General features: G+C 37.8%; 2 protein-coding genes across 3 annotated transcripts in view; one reads left to right on the forward strand and one right to left on the reverse strand.

The window, feature by feature from the left end:
• LOC134649152 (transmembrane protein 17-like) overlaps positions 1–24,650 on the forward strand; it is a 269,508-nt gene that overhangs the window by 169,035 nt on the left and 75,823 nt on the right. The gene's annotated exons all lie outside the window — the stretch shown is intronic.
• LOC134648902 (serine/threonine-protein kinase fused) lies at positions 1,494–11,049 on the reverse strand. Of its 2 annotated transcripts, XM_063503495.1 has the most exons (11): positions 10,917–11,049; positions 10,574–10,833; positions 8,684–8,852; positions 8,090–8,245; positions 6,384–6,571; positions 5,207–6,039; positions 4,908–5,014; positions 3,793–3,933; positions 3,288–3,379; positions 2,333–2,466; positions 1,494–1,885 (listed from the first exon to the last, which is right to left on the reverse strand). In XM_063503495.1, the coding sequence occupies exons 1-11, from the start codon at positions 11,025–11,027 to the stop codon at positions 1,536–1,538; spliced, it is 2,541 nt and encodes an 846-aa protein (XP_063359565.1). In that variant the 5' UTR covers positions 11,028–11,049; the 3' UTR covers positions 1,494–1,535. The 2 variants fall into 2 exon arrangements, with proteins under 2 accessions (XP_063359565.1, XP_063359566.1); XM_063503496.1 differs by lacking the exon at positions 3,793–3,933.

Raw genomic sequence — 24,650 nt, forward strand, 5'->3', positions numbered from 1 at the left:
TCATTACACAGGAGGTTTTTTGCATTAAGCTGTAGGCGATAAATGAAACAATAATAGTATGCTTGATTTTTATGGCACTTATTTTCTCATCTGAATAATAAATGTTTACATAGTCTCGTAGATACCTACAAATTGCATAATTATATAAATATGCATAATTCCGTACCTACACGGCGGGAAGTTGATAACAGGCAGGATGGTTCTTACCCCCTAAGGTATTAAAATCGTGTAATGTAAAGACAATACATGTATTTAATTAATAAAATTGGTCATCATTCGCAAATTCTAAAAAGTTTCTTATATTTCAGTCTTGTAAAAAAAAGAGATTTCTTAGTTATCAATTTTAAGTTCCACTATCATCACATTTTTTAGCATTTAATGCCATGAAGTACCTATCACTAAATAAGGAATTATTTGTAACAAAAGTTAAGTACATGTACGAAAGTGTGTTGGAGCACAATATAAATTTATATGTGTGTTGTCAATTTTTGTAACACAATGGATCAATAATTAAAACTTAAGACAAACTTCCTTAACTGCGTTTACCTACCTATATTTATTTATTTTGCAATTCGCCTAGTATAGGAATGAAATACACAACATGAAAAAGCACACTACAAAAAAAAACTTTTACTATTGTCAGGACATTCGGAGATTTCGGAGCTTGCGCAAATAGGATTAGTAATTCGCTTACGAACAAGCTTTTGCTCTGGTGAATTGTCAGGCGCTTCAATATTTTCGTCAATCGTTCAACGAGCCATCATTCAAGGAAATTGGCAGCGCTTTCATTTGTTTTTTTTTTAACTGAATGAAATCACACAAACGAAAATCAACTCCAATTAAAAAATTTAAATGTGGATTAGGTAGGTTATAAGTATAACAGCCACGATTAACGAACCATCGGTGGACCTTATGTCTTTGCAATAAGGTTGATGAATTGTCGGTTGGCAGTGTACTTAGACCATAGTATATTTCAGACCATTGAAGTAGCATAAAGATAATGTTAACTTTATGGCAAAATTTCTTCATTCCTTTATACAGGACAGTTCACACCAGAGCCGATGATTCATTTTAAACGTCGGCATTCCTTCAACTAACTAACATTGTCGATAATGTCGATGTTATTAGTTCTTAGTGTAAGGCCTGAGTGGACGCTCGTGTTGGGCGTGCAGCGGGGCGGGGCGTGCGGCGTGCATGTTAAACAAATGCAAGCGTATAGGAGCGGCCTTAGTGCACGCTGCTCAAATCACTTGTGCACCCGACGCCACGCTGCACGCCCCGCCGAACGCTCCGCTTCGAGCGTCCACTCAGGCCTTACACTTAATACTCTAACGGACCACATCACTATTTAAACAGCTACCCTGAAAATGCCCATCACTATCCTGGTGACTAAAATAATATTTCCCATTGTAACATTTGTGAAAGTTAACAGTTTCGTTGTCTTTAAATTTATTACCATTTAAATACGGTTTAAACAGTCGCATTAGCTCTTAAATACAAATAAATTGTACGTTTTAATACTGAATATAATCGGATTAGTTATAAAACGGCATATTACTAAGCTCCTTAGTAGCTAACCTGGCTGCCCTGTTCAGTGTCACATTGCAATGCGTATGCAACGCCTCCAAACAATCACTCTCCGCTTTACTCCACTTCGTCTCCATAGCAACCGAGAAAGCGGTACACGAAAATGTACATAATAGACTAATAAGTATACAGACTCGCATTCTCAAGGCGTCGCTGGGTTGTTCCAAGAGACACATGAAATTGAAGCTTTTGTCGTCGAATAGAATCTTCTCGACGACATCTGCGTGTTCGGGCAGGTCTTGGAGTATGGTGATGAGGAGACCCACGATGTTAAGAACTATGCGAGGTGTTTTTGTATCTGTGGACAATTGTTAATGTTAATTTTACTTATAGTTTGCCAAAGAACTGTCTCATTTCAAACATAGACAGAGAGAATCATACTATCTTTGTCTTACACTAGTACAAAGAAAAGGATGAGTATAGTTTTTTTTGTTCCTATTTACTGACAAATTGTTTGGCCAACTATAGTAACAATATAGCTAGTGGTGTTACCCATTGACGTAATGTAATCCGGTAGTAACAGTTCAACGATGTGGTATGATCGATCGATTGGTTTCGACACGTTCGATTTCATGACAAAAAACATAAACAACAGATAATTCAATGGTCGTTATTGCAATGGACGTTATAGACATAAAAAACCCGATTCAAAACAATATTTCTTGTTTCCTAGAACTCCCATTTATTGGAAATTTTCTGCACTTTCAACATCTGTAAACAATATAGCAAGTGCGTGGCTACTCACGCAAGGTCAGCAGCCGTGTGAAGACAGCATGGGCGCGGTGCGCGGTTGTGGCTGCCGCGAGCTGCCGCACGGCGCGGCACGAGCGTGCGCATAGCCACGCGCACACCTCCAGCATCCGACCCGTACCCGTCAGTCTAGAAGCGTATAGATTCTTGTAAATTTCAGACTTTACAAAATGCCATAATTTTTTGGTCTTCGTCAGCAGTTTCATTTCACCACACGGCTAGGGTTTTGCACGACGGATCCGAAATGTATGGGAAGATCCGCGGATCAGGATCCAGATCCGGATAATTTCATGCATTCCGGATCCGGATTGCAATTCCGAGAAGGAAAAAAAATACTCGAATCACTGTATTTAAAGAATTCACTCGTTTTTTTTTTCATCAGGTCCTATCGATCTTCACCTGATGACGATGGGACCAACTGTGAAGTCACCTTTAAAATAATTAATAATTATTTTAACACCTTTAAAATACAGTTAATACAGGTTAAAATTATTATTAATACCTAATTTTCCAAACGTATTAAAAATTGACGACAAATTGTTTAACTATCACATTTCTGCAGCCATTAACTTTGAACAGCTACTAAAACACAGCCAAATGTTTTATGTCGGTGATAATCGTATCCGTTTTATCGCCAAGGACGCTCCTGTGTCATTAATCATTAGTTTAATGCCTCTCGTCTAATAATAAGGTCAACTATTTATACTCGGCGTTTTATCATTGCGATTTTTCGTGGAAGATGCCGCTTGGTACCGAGGTTCCTTGAATTAAGTTATTTCAAATGTAGAATTAATACCACCATCCTAAAGAGGAACCGATAGTATGTATCGTGCAAATAGATGTGCCAAAACCTTTGTAATAAGCGGCATCTTGTGACTAAAGTTAAAGATACTCCATACAAAGATGGTATTAAAAACTTTGCAATTTTGACCTTTCAGGGATTAAATTACCTGTCTTCCATGTCGTCATCATTCTTGCAGTCCTTCATCAACGAGTTAATGGCTGCGATGAACTCGTACACGACTTTAGCTTCAAGATATACCTGAAACAATTATAAATACTATTCAAAGTTTCAACTTCAACATGTATATTTTAGTGTTTTCCATCGCCGCCGTAGTGTTTGCAATGAGAACTACCCTGTACAGTAAAATTGATCTGTGTTTGGAACTTTGGATGCACTTTGACCCCGTAAAGAAACCGAGCAAATGGTAGTTGGCTGACGTCCTGTACATCAATAAGTATAAGGCCTGAGTGGACGCTCGAGTTGGGCGTGCAGCGGGGCGGGGCGTGCGGCGTGCATGTTAAACAAATGCAAGCGTATAGTAGCGGCCTTAGTGCACGCTGCTCAAAACACTTGTGAGCCCGACGCCCCGCTGCACGCCCCGCCGAACGCTCACTCAGGGCTTACACTAATACACAGGATTTACAATAAGTAGTAATTATGGTCTCGCTTACATCTTGTATGTGCAGCAGCGTGTGGCGGGGCAGCGCGGGCGACACGGCCGGCAGCGCGAGCAGCGCGGCCACGGCGCCGCACACGCGCCCGCCGCGCGCGCCGCGCCCCGAGCTGCCCACCACGCCCACCACCATGCTCACCTGTCAAACAATAGGCTACATGACTAATTTTTAGGGTTCCGTACCCAAAGGGTAAAAAACGGGACCCTATTACTAAGACTTCGCTGTCCGTCCGTCCGTCCGTCCGTCCGTCCGTCTCTCTATTTTTTGTTGATGGTGCGGAACCCTCCGTGCGCGAGTCCGACTCGCACTTGGCCGGTTTTTTTTTATGGTATCAATCGATCGGGTTTGTTTTTAGTATCAAATGTCTATATGGAACCCATTGCATTAAAGTAACACAGAAGTCAGAAATTGTAGTCAAAGTCCGACAGTCGCACTTCACTCGCTAAACGCCCTATACAAAACGGCCAGAGGCCGTGACGTCATCGCCCATCTTGTAGTATGGACAAAACAAGAAAATTGCGTTTTTGTCGGTGAAATATTGCGTTTATGTATATAGTTGCTATACAATTTTTTTTTGATGAAATGTAAGGAATCGAATGGTACCCTTACTTTTATCGTTTTTGGAAGTTAAAAAAAAACTTAAATTTTGAAACTTTCAGGTCCCGTAATTTTGTAATTTTTCAATATTTTATTTTAATATTCACATTATTGTGATAAATTGCTCGTTTGCTATCTATTATACTAGATTTTGTTATAAAATTCAAGATGTGTCATCATCCCTATTATAACATTGCCTATATACAGATGTTGCTTTGTTGATTATTATTTTTCCTCTTAAATTAAAGGGATAACTTTGCCTTGGTACCCTTTATTGTATTCTAGGTATGTTATGTATTTGTACTGTGCAGTGTTTTACAACTTACTAGGTAGGGAAAGGGAATTGATTTCCTATGGCAATACTGTGCAGCTACGCCAGCTACTGGACTATCAGTGTCAAAATTAACTAAATTAAACGTTGCGATCAATGACTTGGCTGGTTGTTCTTCAGCCAACTAATTAGACGACTAATTTAACCAGTTGGCTATATGTACCTATATGAATCTAACACAAACCATATTCAGCTGCGTGAGAGATTCAACGTCGCCATCCATTACTTCACTAATATTGGAATTCAGGAACGCTTCCCATTCTTCCAGCTCAATGGCGGATGGCTCCTTGACTAGAAACCAAAAGAAGTCAGTTCAGTGAATTCAGCAAAATGTCTCTCTGGTATCACCTTTTCCCGCGCAAGTACAATTTCAAACTAGTTTTACAGCTCACATACGGGTTTCATAATTAGCGCGGCATTATACCTAATAACTATGACAAAATATAATTACGCGTAGTAAATAATGTAAAAAAAATATTTTACCTTCGTGTTTTTCTTCCGGTAAAACAATTTCATCATTATTAGCAACTTCTTTATCAGAAAGTTCTTCAATCAATTCTATCTTTTCAATGTCTTCATCCTTGGTTTCCTTCGAGCATTTTTCCTGATCCGCGTCAACAATACTTGGGATTTCAATGGTTGGTTCACTAGTTCGTCTCTGATTATCCGACTTGTTCTTATCCCAACTCCTACTAAAATGAAATGATCGCTTGATGCTTCTTGTCAATCTGTTCCCGCCGCTGGCGAACCTCAGTTTATCTCTTGAGAACTGCAGTAACTTTTGCTTATAAGACGGCGGTACGCTCTTACTAAGTCCAGAACTAACCTCACTGCTGCATTTCGTAGAACTTTTCGGGTTCTCTAAACTGTGTGACGCGGTATCTATACTTTTCCGTTTCTGTTTCACGTCAACATCTTCAGTCTTTTCACTTGCGTTTGCGGCTTCTGTTTTAGGTTTTTCAGTCTGTTTCTCCTCTACAATCTTGTCCATTTTCTTGGCTACATCAATTTGTTTTTTATTAGTTGCCATAAGTTGCGCCATATTATTTTCTAAATTACAGACGACAAGATTGGAATTGTTCATGACGTTGTACTCGTGTCTTAGTAGTTTTGCGTTGGCGACGGTGATGGGTTGGGACTGGTCTTCATCGTCAGTTTTGAGGCTGTCTCGCACGCTGAAGGCGCTGGTGGCGCGCACGCTATCGTCATCGGACATGGGCACGCACTCTGCGGGTTGAGTTACGCCACGGATGTGACGGAGATCGTGCTCTCTTCTGTTTACTACTTTTAAGGGTTCACTGTCCAGTTTCATTGCCCTGAAAACAAAATACATAAGAAAATGTACACATAAAATAAATTCAACAAGTTACACAACCGACAATTTGTAACAAAATAATCTAGGATATAATTAGGGTTTGCACGACAGATCCGAAATGTATGGGAAGATCCGCGGATCCGGATCCAGATCCGGATAATTTCATACATTCCGGATCCGGATTGCAAACCCTAGATATAATTATTGTGAACGAAGCCTGCGTTGCTGATCACGAACTATGCATGGACTTTCTATTTACTGCTTTATATTGCTTACTTGAATAAATTTGTAGGATATTATATAGCAGATCTAAAGTCAGTTAAGCGTGTTGCTGTTAATAAGTACCTTGCATTGCTGCTAATCTTATCCCGCTGCAACCGCTTCGCCTCCTGCTGACTGTGACTGAGCGGTTGTGTGAAAGGTGATTCACTTTGCACATCTTCGGGCAGAATGAGGATGTGGCCCGCTACAAACGGGTGCGCCAGTATATCTGGCCAAGTCATCCTTTTCATGGGGTCTTTGTGTAACAGTCCCTGCAAAGGTATGAAAAATAAACAAAATGTGCTAAATCGAAACTGATCTTGAAATCTTGGATTACATTATGATTATCAAATATAATAGGCATATATTATTGAGATTACACAAAGCAATGATCTTGCGATTAAGGTTCATTCTTATTTCACAAAAATGAGAAGGTATGATTATCAGATACTGACATACCCCAGCTAAATATTAAAATAAATAACATTAATGTCCCACAAGTAAACCAAACTAAATATCTAGGATACTTAATCGACTCTGGACTTACATGGTCCCCGCACATTGATCAGTTGTGCAATTCGCTTTCGTCGGCATGTTTTGCCTTGTCTAGGCTTGCGCCCACCCTATCGGCAGATAACCTAAGAAAGGCCTATTATGGATACTTCCACTCGATCATAATCCGCGGTGTCGACCTTTGGGGCTTGGCTGCGAGTCGGGACAGTGTATTCAAAATACAAAAGCGGGCGCTGCGGATAATATCTAAGAAACCTTACGACCACCCAGCTAAGGAACTATTTACACACAACAAAGTGTTAACGCTACCATCGGTCTACATATTAGCAGCGTGTCAGTACGTCAGGTCAAACCTCGCTAGTTACAAAACTAATTCTAGCCGCGCTGGGAACAACCGCAGACAGCCAATGCTGGTTGCCCCAATAAAGAGACTAGCCAAACTCAGGAGATCACTCAGTGTCATTGGGGCTAAAATCTACAACTCAGTTCCACCCGATATAAAATCAGCGAAAAGTGACATTGAGTTTACCAGGAAACTCAAATCGCTGCTAATCGCACGGGCGTGCTACAGTGTAGACGAGTTTCTTCGTGGAGATCATTAAATGAATGTTTAAGTAGTTCTAAGAAGAAATTGTAATACCATTATTTATGTTGAATTAATTTTAAGTAGTTTAAGATTTAGTTGTAAATGTAAAAATGTGTAAATATTAGTATTTTAATCTCATTATGTAAATATGTAGAAATCTTGACTTGTAAAACAACCAATTTTACCAATAAATAAATCAATCAATCAATCAATCAATACTTACCCAATATTGACCTTATTAACCAACAAGTTCTTTAATAAAGTAAAAATGAGAAGGTATGATTATCAGATACTTACCCCTATTGACCTTATTAACTAACAAGTTCTTTAATAAGGTAAATAGGGGTAAAAGGCACAGGCGCTGGCTGCGCCATAAGGCACACAAGGCGGGGCACACTTATGCCACACTTGCATGTATTGATCGTATAAAATATAATAAGTTTAATTAAATCCTACAATCCCTACACACATTTCATGTAGGTTTTTACACTAAGAGACTGTACAAATGCAGCTAATTGTAAAATATTGTTTAACAATCTTAAATTACACCTAATTTGTAATTGACAAAAGGGTTTAATACATTTGGCACTGTACCTATTCTAAGTCAATAGGAAATTTTGATTATTATATCATAAGGTAGTAAATCCAATGCATAATAAACTGTGCTTAATTGAAAGTAACAAAGTTGCACCTGTAAGAAAGAACGGGCCTCCTTGCTGATGAAGCTTGGCCACTGCACCGGCTTGTGGCGAATCATCCTCACCAGCTGCAGGATCGACATGGTGTAGAACGGTGGCTGACCAGCCATCAGCTCGTACACTATGCAACCGAGGGACCAGAGATCTGCCTGGAAAAAGTTTAACCTTGTGAGACTCATCATACAAAAATCCTTCCCATTTTATTTTGAACCCTATTGTATACTAAAGTAGGATAAATTTCGATTATTTGAGAAAGCAATGAAACACAACAAATGCTACTTTATTTCGTTTGTGAAAGGTTCTAATTAGATTGAAGTGGAGTGTAAATTGTAATTCACATTGGGCCTTAGGAGTTTAAAATTAATTGCCATTTTTTTTACGAAATGTATTTTGTAGACTACGGACCTGCTCCGTGAGTGCTTATCACTATGATTACTAGCAGTAGACTCTTGACTGGGACATAAAATCTAAAATTTGTCATGCTTAAAACCCTCCATAGGGCCGTTAATTTCTTTCCTCCTTAAATTTTAGTAAAATAAAAATGCAGTTAAAAAGCACATTATTTTATACGCAGTCAAAATAAATACCTGATGATCATAAGGTTTTTCATCAATGAGTTCAGGTGCCATATACAACGGAGTCCCCTTGATGGATGTTAGAATGTGGGTGGAGTTGGTCATTATTCTAGCCAACCCAAAGTCACAGAGCTTAGCACAGCCACTGCTGTCCAGCAATACATTCTGGGGCTTCAGATCCCTGTAAAAATAAGAAATAAATATTTACATTATTATAACCAGAGATCGGACAGATGGGCGTCATTGCTCGCAGTAATGTGGACAAGACTCCGAAATTGATTAAATAATTAATCATTTAATTATTTTAATTAATTTTTTACTTGAGATTTAATTTTGTTCCCTCGTCAATAAATAGCACTTAAATATATTATTGATATAAAAAAATGAGTACCTACAGAAAATTTGGAAAACATACTGATTAATTTCTTTAATAAATTTACATTATAAGAAATCTTTGTTTTTTTATTGATTAGGAATCAAAATTAAACCTCAGGTAAGAAATTAATCAAATGATTAATTATTTAATCAATTTTGGAGTCATGTCCACATTATTGCGAGCAATGTCGCAAATTTGTCCGATCTCTGATTATAACAAGTCATCTTATATAAAAATCTGATATCAATAAAGGTAACATTTATTAACAGCCTAATCTAATCTAATCCTAATCTAGTCAGTGGTGGGGCGTTTTCTAAAATAAATATTGAAAACCTGATTCTTTCAAATCTGGACGTTCTTGGGCTCATTCTACTCAGAATAGAAAGCATTCTCCATCCCGCCATTAAAAAAAGATGTCCCAAAATGTCCATTCCATTACATCACGTTTTAGTATGAAAAAAATTTTCACTTGTATGTGCGTGACGTAGTGGAACGTACAATTTTCATACAAATTTTTGGGACATTTTATTTTATCATCAGAATTGAATATGCTAGTGATTCAGAGTTGAATGAACCCAATAACATGAGGATGTGAGTATCAGGTTTTCGATATTTATTTTAGAAAACGCCCAGTGACCGTGCCAATGAAGCAGGGGGTCCTGGGTTACAATACCAATAAGGACATTTATTTGTATGTTATCACAAATATTTTGTTGCCGAGTTATGGATGAACAATCAAAATTACATTGGTTCCTTCATCATTATTATATACGAAATCCACTTGTCTTCTTCTTCTACCTAGCGTTATCCCGGCTTTTGCCAGGGTCCGCTTTCCTACATGCTTTCCTCCACTTTGAGCGATCCTGGGCGTCGTCTCGTGTGAGCCTGTTCACGCTCATATCTGCTTTCACGACATTGAGCCATCGCTTTTTTTATCTGCCCTTGGGTCGGGGGCCGTCAAGGGCTATGCTAGCCAGCCAGGCATAAGGCAGCTGGCCTGCGACAAACGTGGCCGAACCACCGGAGGCGACATTCTTGGAGCTTCTCTGCTACGTCACGGACTGCTACGGATGTACTCGTTACGGATGCGGTCAGCGCGCGTAACGCCGCACATCCACCGCAGCATCTTCATCTCTGTAACGTGAAGCGAACGTGCCTTCCAAGAACCGGCCACGTCTCGGCGCCATAAAGCACGAAATCCACTTGTATTTGCATTAAATAAATGTCATAATAAAATAAATGTCATAATAAAATAAATGCCATAGTGATATAGTATGAAACTTGAATAAAAACTCCTACATCTTAACCATTTGTGCAGATAAATAACAACAGAATTTTAGATATTAAATTTATAAGTCAGTTAAAAAATGTATATAGTTTGTTAAAGTACTGTCTCAGTTCAAACATAGACGGAGAGAATCATACTATCTTTGTCTTACACTAGTACTAGCACCCAAAAGAAAAGGATGAGTATAGGATTTTTTGTTCTTATTTACTGACAAATTGGTTTGACCAACTATACATACCGGTGTAAAACCCTGTGTGAATGTAAGTAGTACAGAGCAGACACCAAATCCCATGTAATCTTCTTGACTTGTTCCTCATTTAAACAACCTTCTTTAGCCAATATACTGTGAAGTTCTTTCTCAGCATATTCTGTCACTACCACCAACTCTGATTCCGTGTCAAAACTATCGATCATACGTATAATGTTCGGGTGCTCAAGTGTACGCTGAATGTCACATTCCTGCCTTAAGTTTTTCAAGTCTTTTGACGAGCGGCCTTTCTGAGAAAAGTAAATTATATCATGAGAAATTATACTCTGTGAAATGTGTTATGGTTTAATCACAACAAACTGACATACGATACCTTGCGTATAACTTTTAATGCCACTACAACATCGGATTCTTTATTCTTTGCTTTAAACACTCGGCCAAAAGACCCTTCGCCTACGAATGATATTATATCGTAGTTCTCCATACTATCGAATTATTTTAAGCTTTAGTCGAAATCTAATGAAGCATTTCGTCTGCAAAAAAAGTACACAAAAGTCGCAAAACTTTAATTATAACTTTAACTCTACTTGTTGCTCAGATCTTGAGTCTCTTGTTGAAGCTGTCAGCTGTCAATGTCAACTTGACAGTCTTGACACATACTTGACGGTATTTTTTTTTCTGTTTGAGTCTTGTTTTAAAACACCATACTAATCTAGCTAATCAACGTTAAACCTGGAAAAAACGCGACAATAGGGAATATTACGCGAAACTCTGCGTAGGGGGGCGCCACTCCCACAATAAGTCACAATCTAAGGGTCTACCGCAACCGAGAGAGTCGAAATTTTGTTATTCTAACCTCTCTATCACTCTTGCATATTCGAGCGATAAAGGGGCAGATTTCGCGTTTCCCGGTAGACCCTTTGTAAACAAAGCGCCTTGATACATATTTGATTGTCTGTTAAAACTTGTCAAAAACAGTTTAAGGTAGGTAGGGGAGGGGGGCCCAAAGCGAGCATAGTGCTCAAAGCGAGCACTAGTGCTCACCTCGAAAATATAACAGCAATGGCGGCGTGACTGCGTGGACATATCCGCCCCGCCCCGCTCTCCCTGCCGCAGTGGCCCACCCGCTGCTGTTAGTGACCGTGCGAGGGTAGTGTCAAAAATTACGATTTGATCAGTTCAGATATGAAAAATACAAGGTATGCATCGAGTGTTTTGTGGATCTGTGAGGACGTTGTTGAAAAACGTTAATTGTAATATGAATTGACAGTTATTTAGCTTTGTTTAGGTAAAATGTTCATGAATGGCGCGAAATATTTGAGGGTTAGGTTTGAGTACAATGTGGTCAATGTGGGTTTGGTCGAAAAGGCAAAGCGGGCAGGGCAAAGTGAGCATAGCCCACACCAAGCCTGCACAACTTATATTGGTATTGGACCATTTTACAGTGACACTTGTCAAGAGATATAAAATAAAATAAATACTTATTTGATAAAAAGTTTATGTTTTTAAGAAGACGAAAAATTTTCGTCATGTCTGTGATTTTAGCCAATTGTTAAGTAAATTTAAAGTACCTATGTTGTATGTTTGGTAAGAAGTACCATTTAATGTAAATTTTCTTATATTTTGGCCTTGATTAAAGTCTATATCAAATCACTAAAGTTATATTGATGTGATCAACGTAATTTCTGTCCTTACCTCCAAATAAATACTGTATGGTTATTGCATGAATGAAGTGTGCTCATTTGGCCCCCTGTGTGCTCGCTTTGCCCAAAAGCTGTGCCCGCTTTAAGCTCCGCCTCGGGCAAAGCGTGCAAAAGTAAAGTTTTCGTAATTCGTTATTTTTATTAGTTTTTCTAAACTTTGCAGAATTTTGAAGTATGTATAATTAAACTACAATAAATTCAGCTTTAAAATAGGATTCAAAGTGAGTTACTGATAATTTTTTCATACTTTTTTCTCAATTCCTCTTAAGGTGCTCACCTTGGGCCCCCCTCCCCTACAGTATGTATAAGTTACTCTATGGTTTACTAAAAGCGCTAGTGCTGCACTCTGGCGGCAAAACGTTGCAGTAATACTCCCTACCTATTTCAAAAAAATTGTAGCAGGCGGCTCTTTAATTACAAGGATTGCAATATTTTATACTTTTTATGATTTCTAGAATAAGTATTAAAATTAGGTATTATAAGTTACCATCTCTGATAAAATAGCCGTAGGTTGCACCAAGAATCATGAGTTCGTGGTAATTTAACTAAAAAAAAATGTTATACTGCATTGGCGCAATTCAGAAATTATTTGATTGCTATCTGTAACGGTTCTATCGAGCTTGCATATTTTTGTTAACTAATTACCTTCAACTACATGTAAAGAGGGGTTGTTATCACAAGAAAAAATTTCACTTTTATTAGCGATTTCATCATGATGTACAGCTTTATTGAATTATATTTGAGTGATATAAAATTAGAAAGTAACTGTGAGATCCTCGTATTTCAGCCCGTACAAGATTAGAACATTGAGCTTTATTACTTAATATAAAAGTCCAGTTTTAAATAATTGACCCGATTATGATACGTTATGACTAAAGTTCTTTGGTGAATAAAAACGAAACAGCAGGCTCAGGCATACATTTTCGCCGCGCGGTAGAAAGAGAGGGTTACGCCTCACGCTGTCTCGAGTTTATCATTTTTTCCCCACCTCAAAAAGTGCACAGCGCCGCTAAAGAAGTTTTCACTTCAAAAAAACATCCTTATCTTACCAAGACCTATTCGTGTAAATTTTCCCTGTAAGTAAATACGAGTATAATTGTGCTTCGTTTTAACAAGTTATTTCTGTGATAGCGTGACAATCAAACTAACTTTTAGACATCCTAACTCCATAGGCCCCTTAATCGTAGTTCTTATTCTAACATTGGAGATTCTGTAATACCTACTCGTATTGTATAGTAGATATTTCATTATTGGATACACGTACATCAGTAGACCGGTACTATATGCTTTCTGTAGCATTAGTTTATAAGCTTAACTGTCCCGATGCGAAACACTTATACCTATTACTACGAGGGGTATTCAAAATATTCTCGGTATGAGAATGAAAACAAACAAGTACGAAAAGTTTGATATTTTTATTTTTCAATATACTCCCCCCCTATGTTCATACACTTAAAAGATCGATCAATTTTTTTTTTAATCCCTCGTAAAAATATTTTTTATCTTTCGTGTAAAAATGCTCCTCCACTGCCGCCTTCAATGCTTCATCGTCAGAAAATTTATTTCCACGCAGATCCTTTTTAAGATTGGGGAGCAAAAAGAAGTCGCTGGGGGCTAAGTCCGGACTATACGGTGGGTGAGTAACAGTTTTAAACCCACGTTCAACAATAGCTGCCTTGGCAATATGAGCAGTATGGACGGGGGCGTTGTCATGCAGAAGCAGAATACCTTTGGTTAACTTTCCTCGCCTCTTTTCTTTAATTACATCCTTTAATTGACGTAGAATGTTAGCGTAGTACTGTCCTGTGATATTTACACCTTTTTCTTTATAATCGATTAGTAATACTCCTTCACAATCCCAAAATATCGTGGCCATGACCTTGCCAGCTGAAGGGATGACCTTCAACTTCTTGGGATGAGCTGAACCCTTAATGTGCCACTGCATGGACTCTTGTTTACTCTCTGGGTCATAATGATGAACCCAGGTTTCATCTCCAGTAACTATTCTTTGCAGCACCTCATCAGGATTTTCACCGCACAGGTCAATAAAATCGGAACAACAAGCTACACGCATGTCTTTTTGAAGCCGAGTCAGCATTCGCGGAACCCATCTTGCACTTACTTTTGACATATTAAGATGGTCATGTATAATATCATGTACGGTACCAATAGAGAGATTGGTTACTTGTGCTATAGATTTTACCTTCACTCGACCATCTTCCAATATAAGTTTTTCCACTTTATCAATATTTTCTTGTGAAGTAGCTACTACAGGCCGGCCAGGTCTAGGGTCATCTTCAATACTCTCCCTTCCGCGTTTAAACTCGCTTGACCACTTTTGAATGGTAGATAAAGAAGGAGCAGACTCACGGTAAACACAATCCATTTCCTCTTTTATGGTTTTTTGATTTTTACCCTGTTTTGTCAAGAATTTTATCACGCATCGATGTTCTAATTTAGTTAACATTGTCAATTCGCACAGGATGTTCATGTTTGTTCAGCAATTGCAGAAAAACAAAAGACTATCTCGGTTCGAATTATACTTTTTTTTAATGTCAATGAATAAACCTTAGCGGCCAGTAACGAAAGAAATTTTAGAAGAGGTCGTAAGATATCAATACCGAGAATATTTTGAACGCCCCTCGTAGGTAGGAGGGGAGATGCGTGTATAATGATCCCTCAAAGTGAAATGATCCCCCCTCTTATCTGAGCAACTACTGATGCCATCTATCTAAATATGCATTAAACGTCTTCCCCGTGACCCTGCCAGTTGCCTCTTAAAGTGTCATGGCGGTATGAGCACGTAGCGTCATTTTATTGGAAAATAATTAAAACATATACGTCTAATCTACGGTAGCCTATTTCCCGAATTCCATTACTTTTAGCATGTTGCGTCTTATTCAAATTATGTTTCACTGTCGGATCTTAATGATGTTCATCTGTACTTTAAGGATGTTTATACTGAAGCAAGTTGAATTTGAAAGTTATATTTTTGTCGATATTTCAAATTTGATGTTTGAGGTCAAACGATCCCTTTTCGTAGGCTTAAAATGATCCCTGGAATCATTTTACCCCCTAAGTAATTTACTATGAGCATTTCCTGTACAGGCCATAACATATCATGTCGCGAATTTATGTGCACAAAGCCACTTACTTCCGAAAAAATGACCTCAGGAAGAAATGCTAATAAGGGTTCTTAATGCGATTAAATTATGGATTGCCTTTTAAAATAGCAAGCAAAATCTGTGCCCCTGACGGCGTTAAAAATAAGGCCAGTATAGAAAAAAATAGCACTCATCTTCTGAAAATAAAGAAACGCTGGAATCGACTGATTTAAATGATTAAGACGAAGAAATCTTGATATTACAAAGGAATCATCTGTGATTATTTTAACTCTACCCTAGGGATCGTTTTATACATACCTATGTATAAAATGATCCTTTACTAAACCTTTAGAAAACATAACATAATTATTTAAATATATAAAAAAACACGAGAAATAAGTATGCAGTTACTTAGTTAAGTAAATGGACTATTCATAAAGACATAAACCTTGTATTTTTGTCTCCAACTGTGAACACAGTAAAGTTCCTCCCTTAAGGGGATCATTATACCCACATCTCCCCTACATTTTATATAATTTCCTGGGAAATGCAGAACATTCTAACCATTATATTCTAAACTTTATCTCCCAGTGCCTTATTACCTATCTATCTTATTTTATTGACTGTGTAATTGGTACTACTTACTTACTTAGTTCTAGAAAACAGAACCATTAATTAAAATCCGCAACGAAATCAGCTGAAAAAGTGTCTCGAAACAAAACTTTATTTCAATTAGTACGCGGCCGCCTAAGTAGCCGTTAGCCAATCACAATCGGCGATCGCGGTTAGAGTAATCTAAACAACGTATGATGGAAGCGTAAAATAGAACAATGGTATAGAATGCTCGTAAAATAAGCAAGGCGGGCCGCAAGACATCGACAGCGGAGTTCGCTATTAATACACGATTATCCGGCAACCAGCTATACGAGATAAAGCTCGGAATCGCTTACACACAATAAAACAGCCGGGCTATAGCTTCAGATGTAGAGGCATTATATTCACGTTAAAACATATTATTCCACAGCCGTGCACAATTCTATAAACAAACGAGACAGAGCGTGGGTGTGTGTGTACATTAGGGATTTAGTAACTCGCAGTTTCAGCATTCGGTGACTCGCCGGGGAAACGGGGCGTGATGGGGTTTCACTCCTCGATTAGATTTTTTTTATTAATCCTTCTGTTATGAAATGAACTTTTAGAAAGAGGTCAATGCTTTTTATTACTATACTTATCTTAATAACTACTAATATAAACCAGGTATTACAAAGTACGGAACCCAACAGTTTAAAGTAAACAACCAATCGAAAATGATAACAGATTTATTTTGTTTGAATTGTAGCAACTGGTCTTATAAAATTTACTGTTTTCATAAGACAATAGCCACGTTTAGATTTTCTACTTGCCTTCGCAATTAGGGATCCAGTTATACTAAGCACAAGCAGTCACTGCTACTTCAGAGGTGTTACATGCTCGTTGCGACCCTAACACTCCGCACCCTCGTTTTGAGCTCTGGCAACCTTAAGTACCTACTCACCGGCAGGAACATACAACACTGTGAGTAGGGTCTAGTCAGGTCTAGTGTTATTTAGCTGCGTTTTTTTGTAAACTCATTTGGGCTCTGGTCTAGACCTTGAATGACATCCGCTGTGCTGTGCTGTGCCCTACTTACCACACAAAGGAAGATGACATTCACAGTGCTCATACCTCTCTTTTGAACGTAGTTTAAGGACGTACCCGGGTCCCCAGTTTGGGCAGGTGTTCAAATATGTAGGTACGGTACCTACAGTCTAGAAGTCAGAGATATAGTTGACTTTCCTGCAAATATTACACTTATATCAAGAAGGGATCAATTACTGCTGCTGCTGACTTTACGTAGGTACCTACCTGCCTACTTTTTTTGAATAAGTAGGTAGTACCTACTTGGCAAAAGTGGTAGTTAAAGAGCTGTATGTCGAAGCATAAACTGTTTACTTTACGCATGTTCGTGCTTATTGGAATTCTCAAATCAAAACCCAGTCTCTTTATAACCGTCCCGAATTTATACAGTTTTACGCACTGGTGAGTTCATAACTGAAGCTGAAAATAACCTGCACCATACCCACAAAAATACTCTTGATTTATTTGATACTCGTACCCGCGCAGTAAGTATCAAACCAGGGATGTTGCGAACATCCGCATCCGCATCCGCAACCGCGGAACTTCCGCATTATTTTCAACATCCGCATCCGCATCCGCATAAAATCGATGCGGATTTAATGCGGATGCGGATGTGGAACAGTTCGGTACAGGAACGTCTTAGCATCGGCGGAAGTGCTAGACTGCTAGGTAATTTAGTAATTAGCCAAAAAAACCTATTAGAAATTAGCAGTCAAGCGTGAGTGGGACTTATTGTACGGAACCCTTGGAACGCGAGTCCGACTCGCACTTGGCCGGTTTTTTGAAATAAAAATTACTAAAATGTAATAAGAATAAGAATAAGAATAAGAATAATATTTATTAAAAGAAAAACCTTATTAATAATACATAATGTCCAGTGGCCCCCACACTAGGCTATGCCTGTCACGTGGTGGCCGGAATCGAAATTCGTAAAGTGAAGGTAAAGAACCAAGGACTAATCTAATAGAAGGTAATGAAAGTAATAGTTACAGAAATTAAGCAATTCAAAGAATAAGGAAAAAAAAAGGAAAGAAAAAATTGTGTCTGTGTGCGCGTGTGTGTGTGTGTGTGTGTGTGTGTGTGTGTGTGTGTGCGTGTAAGGCTACAAAGATAGTTAGCATGTAAGTTAGGTGATGACCTTCAACAGCATCTCAGTTTGATTGTAGTTAAGACTTTTTAACCAGTGCTTAATTACGAATTTTGCTTCAAGAGGGGACTTTTCAGATATGTTGCATACTTTGCCACTGTATTGTAAATAAACGGATGCAGGAAGTTAGGAAGACGCCTCGCGAAAGCGGTTTTTATGATGGGAGTAGGAATTTTAAAGATTCGATTACGGATTAGGGTAAGATATTCTGCCGAATTTATAGTTTTTTGATGCATGTGAGTTGCAACTCGTAAGATCAATAATTGCCTCACACTAAGAACATCCGCGTCTTTATAAAGGGTAATCGTCGGAAACCATCGAGGCTTTCCAAGCATGACCTTGAGCACAAACCTTTGGGCCCTTTCGAGAAGCAGTAGTGCAGAGCTAGTGGAACCACCCCACACGCCAATGCAGTATGATAGGACGGATTCGCATATTGAAGTGTATACAAGCTTAAGCAACTCCCTCGTAGCAGAATTTCGTAGTAGTTTCATAATGAATACTACCTTTCTGACTCTAGCAGACAGCACTTCGATGTGCTTTTTGAAATTAAGATTTTCATCAAGCGTAATACCCAGGTACTTTATGGTGGTACAATTACTAATCACATCGAAAACTCTACATGAGTGAATAGCTGGGTCGTCCTCCGCACTGCCACAAGAAAGCTTGAGATCTGGCCGTGAGCTGGGGGCAGAAGAGGCCGTTTTATGAAAGCATAAGTATTTTGTTTTTGAAATATTAAGTGAGAGCAGGTTGTCAGCGAGCCACTTTGTAATCACAGTCAAACCTGACTCCGCTACTGCAAAGCAACGTGCCCATGAGACATCGTGAAACAGCAGAGCAGTGTCGTCTGCATAGATATTTGACGTTTTTTATGTACCTATCTTGACATCCGCATCCGCATCCGCATCAGCGGATGTGAGCCTTTAAAAATCCGCATCCGCATCCGCGGATGTCAAAAAATCGGCATCCGCAACATCCCTGTATCAAACTACATTTGTTTTAATGGCTACTGAAGCAATCAGAGCTATCAATTTAGTTAGGTACCATATCTACTTACTCTAACATTATAAAATGCTTTTAGTAGATTACTTAGTCCCAAAATAGTGACATAGTGACTAGTACTTATGAAACTATGTAAACGAATGTATAGCCTGACCAGTAATATATGATAATTGTCAAGAGGGCGCTGTTATTCTCATGTATAGGGTGACAGTTCAGTGTAGTATGAAAAAATTAGTTCCAGTGAAATTCCGCAACATGGCGCACCCTCAATAGATCCTGGTTCACCTATAAATATACAGCTATGTCCTTGCTAAGTATTACCATTGTTACATACTTACTTACCTATTTCCTGTGACTTTTTTTTCAAAAATGTTTTTCAATGAAAATACCTACACGTCAAGATTGTTAGTTTATACCTACGACGACCTGTCAAGATTATGTTGTGTCAGCTGCATTGGCCTTATTATAAAGTATAACGATGAAATGATAAAGTTTTCATTCGATGCTTTTTTTGGTGTTCGGCAACAGATCCACTTGACTAGACCCACAAGGGCATTTCTCAGGAGGGCCATTTTTACGTGTTCGGGGCAAAAGGGTATTGAATTTACTGTTCAATAAATCTGAATTAATTCAGGCATGATTTTCAGCATATATTCTGTCTGGAACACTATCAAACTATTTATTTATTATTTATATAATACATCAAAAAAATATCCAAATGCGAAAAATGATGTTCGGTGGGCGTGTCCCGTGCCCAGATTTTTTGAAACAAAAAATTATTACTCAAGATGGGGCATTATATCGGAGTTATTATCGGTGTTCACGCATAAGGTATTAGTTAACTGATCATATTCTTTATATCAAAGTAATGTGTTTGCTCAACACATTGAATAAAACCAAATTTGCGATGTGTCCCGGGCTGTTGACTGATTTCGGTGTAATTTACAAACCATGTCGGTACTCTTACAAAATTGTAGACCAGGAACTCAGTGGCTCAAACAAAGTATGCTTTAGTTGAGCCTTAACCGTTGAATAAAGTAGAGGTGCAGTCACAGTATACTAAGGTAGTTTTTTAAATGTTTCTCTGTCATTCGGTGGATTTGGTTCTATGTTTTTTTGAGATCGGTGGTGCAATTTTCTTCCACAGTTTTAGTGCATTTATCGTTATGCAAGTGATTAAGAAATCCTCGAAAGTACCTAAACCCATCATTATTACATCTCCTCTGTATCATTCATACTATTTCTGTAATTGCTAATAAGCGATTAATTTTGACATCACTGGTGTTGATTTCCTTGGTTTCGGTGGATTTTTTGACCACCGATATCAAGAAAGTGATCACCGAATTCAAATCCTGCTTTGTAAACTAGTTTGTTGTACTTTATTTTCTAACTTATCACACCTAAAAAGTTCAAGATACGCTTTATAAACGTAAAACTATGCTTGTACGTAAATTAAGTCATAGTATAAGTAAACAAAATCATTAGTTTATAATGAGTAGTGTTTTTTTTTTCACGAGACGTATGTTGAAAATCGTAGACCCAATGTTTCTTTCTCTCTTTTCGCTGTTCTCTTGATTTATCTTCAAACCAATGGAGTATATTATGTGAATTTGTCCTCTGTATCACTTGAGACCCTACACCACGATACCTTTAAACGTGTCAGCCATATTAAATAAATGCAGTTAATCCCACTTCGTTTAAAATAACTTGTGTTTTTACATACTATGCAAGGTGTACCCACAAAACAAGGGATTACAAATAAAGTGGCCTTCTATTGTCGAGATCGCTTCAAAGGTACTGAACGTACCTACTGATCAATATTTCTAAAGCATAGCCATGAACACAAATCCAACATAGCCAATGTTTTAACAATCCTCAATGTCTGATGTATTTATGTTTAAATATCGGAGTTACAATTTAGCTCAAGTGTGTGAGGGTGCAGGAGATCATAATTAATAGGTAATTTGATCTTTAAGCATTAGTCAACAACTTTAAATAGTTTTAAATTGAGGGAGTTCACGCTTTAAACCTCTGTCATTCAAAAATACTACATATTTATAAGTCTAGCACAATACTTGTTTTCCGTATTGTTTACATTGTTTTATAAGTGCATTAAATATTTTTGAGCATGGAACACCACTCAAAAGTATCTTGTTTATCGGGTGTAGGTAACATAAGTTTCTTTTTGATGAGTGTGCCGTTGGATTGTGTGAAACAAACATTTTCTTCTTCATCGCACTTATGTGCGAATTTGTGGTCGACATGTCTGAAATTCGTTTCAGGACCATACATCGCCGTATTGTATGAGGATAGTCAATTAGTGTGGGATATCTTCTAGAGATGTTGTTTCATAAGCCGCAACTTGGTTATTTTAAAATCTTGAGTAAACAAAGGTACTATTTATTAAATTTATGTAAGCTATGCTATATCATTAGCCTCGCTACATCGCATATCAATTATCATCAAATAAGAATAAAAAATATTAATAAATTATAATATAATTTAGATATAAAATTGAAGTGTGATTTCTGTGTAAGCATTTTTGAATTCGGTGACGCAAATTGATTTCAGTGCCTGCACATGATTTCGGTGTTTTTTAAATCTGAAATATCAAAGAAACTATAAGGTTCTAATGGAGGCCTCAACTACCAATATTTTTTATATTAAGGCTAGATTTTAGGAAATAAAGTTGTGTATCAAATAAGTAAAAAATAAATATCGGCACCGAAGTCAGGCACCGAACGTCATCTCTGAGAATCGCCCACAAGACCAAGTACACTTAAGGGGCCCACTGATTAACAGTCCGCCGGACGGTATCGGCCTGTCAGTTGTTCGGAACTGTCAAATTTTTGTTCTAACTGACAGGCCGATACCGTCCGGCGGACTGTTAATCAGTGGGCCCCTTTAGTAATCCCGCCGGCACGGCGGTCTGAACCAATTTTAAATATAAAGCACATAAGTAGGTACCTATATCCACTGATTCTGTTGTTTTAAAAGTAGTAGCTATTATGGAAAGACATTAGCAAAACATTTTCACGGTGTAAGAGTGGGCTTAAAGCCAGAAAATTAGAAGCAATTATTAAAAGACGGCGCCAATTTGCGCCGCGCGAAGCTTGCAACGACGGAAGATATGGCCATTGCGCGGGTTTTTTACGTCTTAACTTATAACTCTGATACTTCTATGGTAACGATATAAATATATGTACAATTGAAATTAAATGAAAATTAGACATGTATGTTTTTCTGTCGAGCCAACTTTAACCTAGTAAGGAGTCCTTACTAAGGACTCCAGTCTGTCCTTACAAATACATCATCATTCATCATCATTATTTATTCATGAACAATATTAATTGTGTATGAAATATAGAAATATTCAAAAATTCTTCACATTTCTTAACAAATAAACAAAATAAATAACAATTAAGTATCTTAAAAATAAACAGAATTAATATTTACAAAAGCATTAATATATTACAAAATGTCAAACAATAATAAATGATATGTAAGTGCTGGAATAATTAAAAAAAAACTAAAATACAATAATTAAGACAATTTATACCGGTACATATGTCAAAAATTCTTCAACCGTATAGTAACACTTCTCCATCAAAAAAGCCTTCAATTTATTTTTAAACAAGATTGTATTGTTTATTGTCTTAAGCTCAGCAGGTAACTTATTAAATAACAAGACAGATTGGTAGCTACTGTAGCTAGCACAGTGCTTGGCCACTTGGAGTTTTGTGACGCGTTGTAGTGGCAAGTCTTTCCGCCTTGTCGCAAGGCATTTAACTCTTTGTTCAATTTAGTTTACGTGTGATTTTTTTCATGGCACTTGCCTTTGTAAAAACGTGTAATAATTAAATATAAATATAAATAAACCTACAATTTTCCGTTAGCCCGCTCTTTGAAAATATGTACAAATACAAAAGGTACTATGTAGGTACCTACATATAATGCAATTTTTATGGTAGTAAATACCTATCTAGGTAATTAGGTAGGTAGGTACTTAGATGTATAAAATAAAATAAAGTTTAACAAGTTGAGCTTTTCCTCACTTTACAGATTTGAATTCAGGCCACAGATTTCACCAATATAAAATTCAGTTGCATTTTAATCCATTTTATACTGCAACAGCCCACATCCTACCTTGCAACACTGTTGTAGATATTTTTAATTTACGTGAGTAGGTCGCGATCCCATACTAAATTGGTACGGTAGGAGATACCTACCTATATGTGGACTGTGTGGTGACCGCGAGTTTTCTACTAGGTACCTACATAGGTACCTATTCCACAGAATAAATAATAGTACAAAGTACAGAAGACTCGCTCTTTAACAAAACGCGTCTGTTACGGTTAGCACAGATATGGCCGCTAGGTGGCGACAGCGCCACACGCCGCTTATGGCTTCCCCCAAAATTGGGGCCGAACGGATGTACTTTTAGCTACCTGTAGCAAAGCGACGAAATCGCGGAGTGAGACACGCCTGCCTATTCCTAAACTACAATACATATCACAATACACAATACATATCGATGCACAGTATACCTACAATACATATCATGGTCTCTTTTGTTTTATGAAGCAGTACACAATAGTTATTTTCGATACAAGTGCGAAAAAGAGGAAATTCGAATCAAGTGGCGATAAATTAAAACACGACCGAAGGGAGTGTTTTAAATCGACACGAGTTGCGAATTACCTATTCGCACGTGTATCGAACAACGTTTTACAGTACATATGGCACTTTAAAGTTTCGACATACGCACGAAAAGTGCTATTTTACGCACTAGTGCGGAAAAGTAGCCCCATATGTACTGTAAATAATATTAATAAACAATTATTAAGTCATTGACTTCTAAACTAAGGTAAGGTAAGGTAGATCGGATATTTGCCTCATCGCGTGCCAATTTTCCGGCACAGAAGGCCTACCGCGAACCACGTTCGACGTGTTGCCTCCCTGTCACACTTACGTTACGAAATTACAAGTGCGACAGAGATGCAACACGTCGTACGTGGTTCGCGGTAGCCCCTCAGGCATTGAGACGTATGACACGTTGACAGATACATGATGCGCCAAAGTGACTACTCACTAAATGACTCTTTTAACCTTATATTTTGGCAAAATATTATTACTAACAAATACTTACTTGTTTACTGCCACTGTATTTATGCAGTGTAATTAAGCATGTTTGTGATTGTTATTTATATTCCATTTCAACATTATTCGGTTGTTCAACTTTTGTTGTGGTAGTTTTAATATAAATACGGGACGTGACTATATTTGTGAAATGTGGTGTCTGGTTAAAAACCAAGTTTTATCATTACCTAACAAAGTAATATACACCTACTATGGATTTACTAAATACTTATACGAAAAAAAAGTCCAAGATGGTGCATCCTTTTTCGAATCAAATTTAAAAGCGATAAACTGACGAAAACAGACAATAATGGGTTCTATAATACATGGGATCAATCCAATAAATAAAAAAA

This window comes from Cydia amplana, chromosome 6, assembly GCF_948474715.1.
Source record: "Cydia amplana chromosome 6, ilCydAmpl1.1, whole genome shotgun sequence".
In the NCBI taxonomy this organism is placed as follows: Eukaryota; Metazoa; Arthropoda; class Insecta; order Lepidoptera; family Tortricidae; genus Cydia; species Cydia amplana.

Bases quoted from the DNA above. Each gene is read 5' to 3' on its own strand.
- LOC134648902 (XM_063503495.1), bottom strand. From the start codon at position 11,027: ATGGAGAACTACGATATAATATCATTCGTAGGCGAAGGGTCTTTTGGC. The intron at 8,853-10,573 runs GTATGTATAGTT...TTATTTTTACAG, and splicing joins TCACACAGGGTTTTACACCG to GGATCTGAAGCCCCAGAATG. The intron at 2,467-3,287 runs GTAATTTAATCC...ATACGCTTCTAG, and splicing joins GATGACGACATGGAAGACAG to ACTGACGGGTACGGGTCGGA.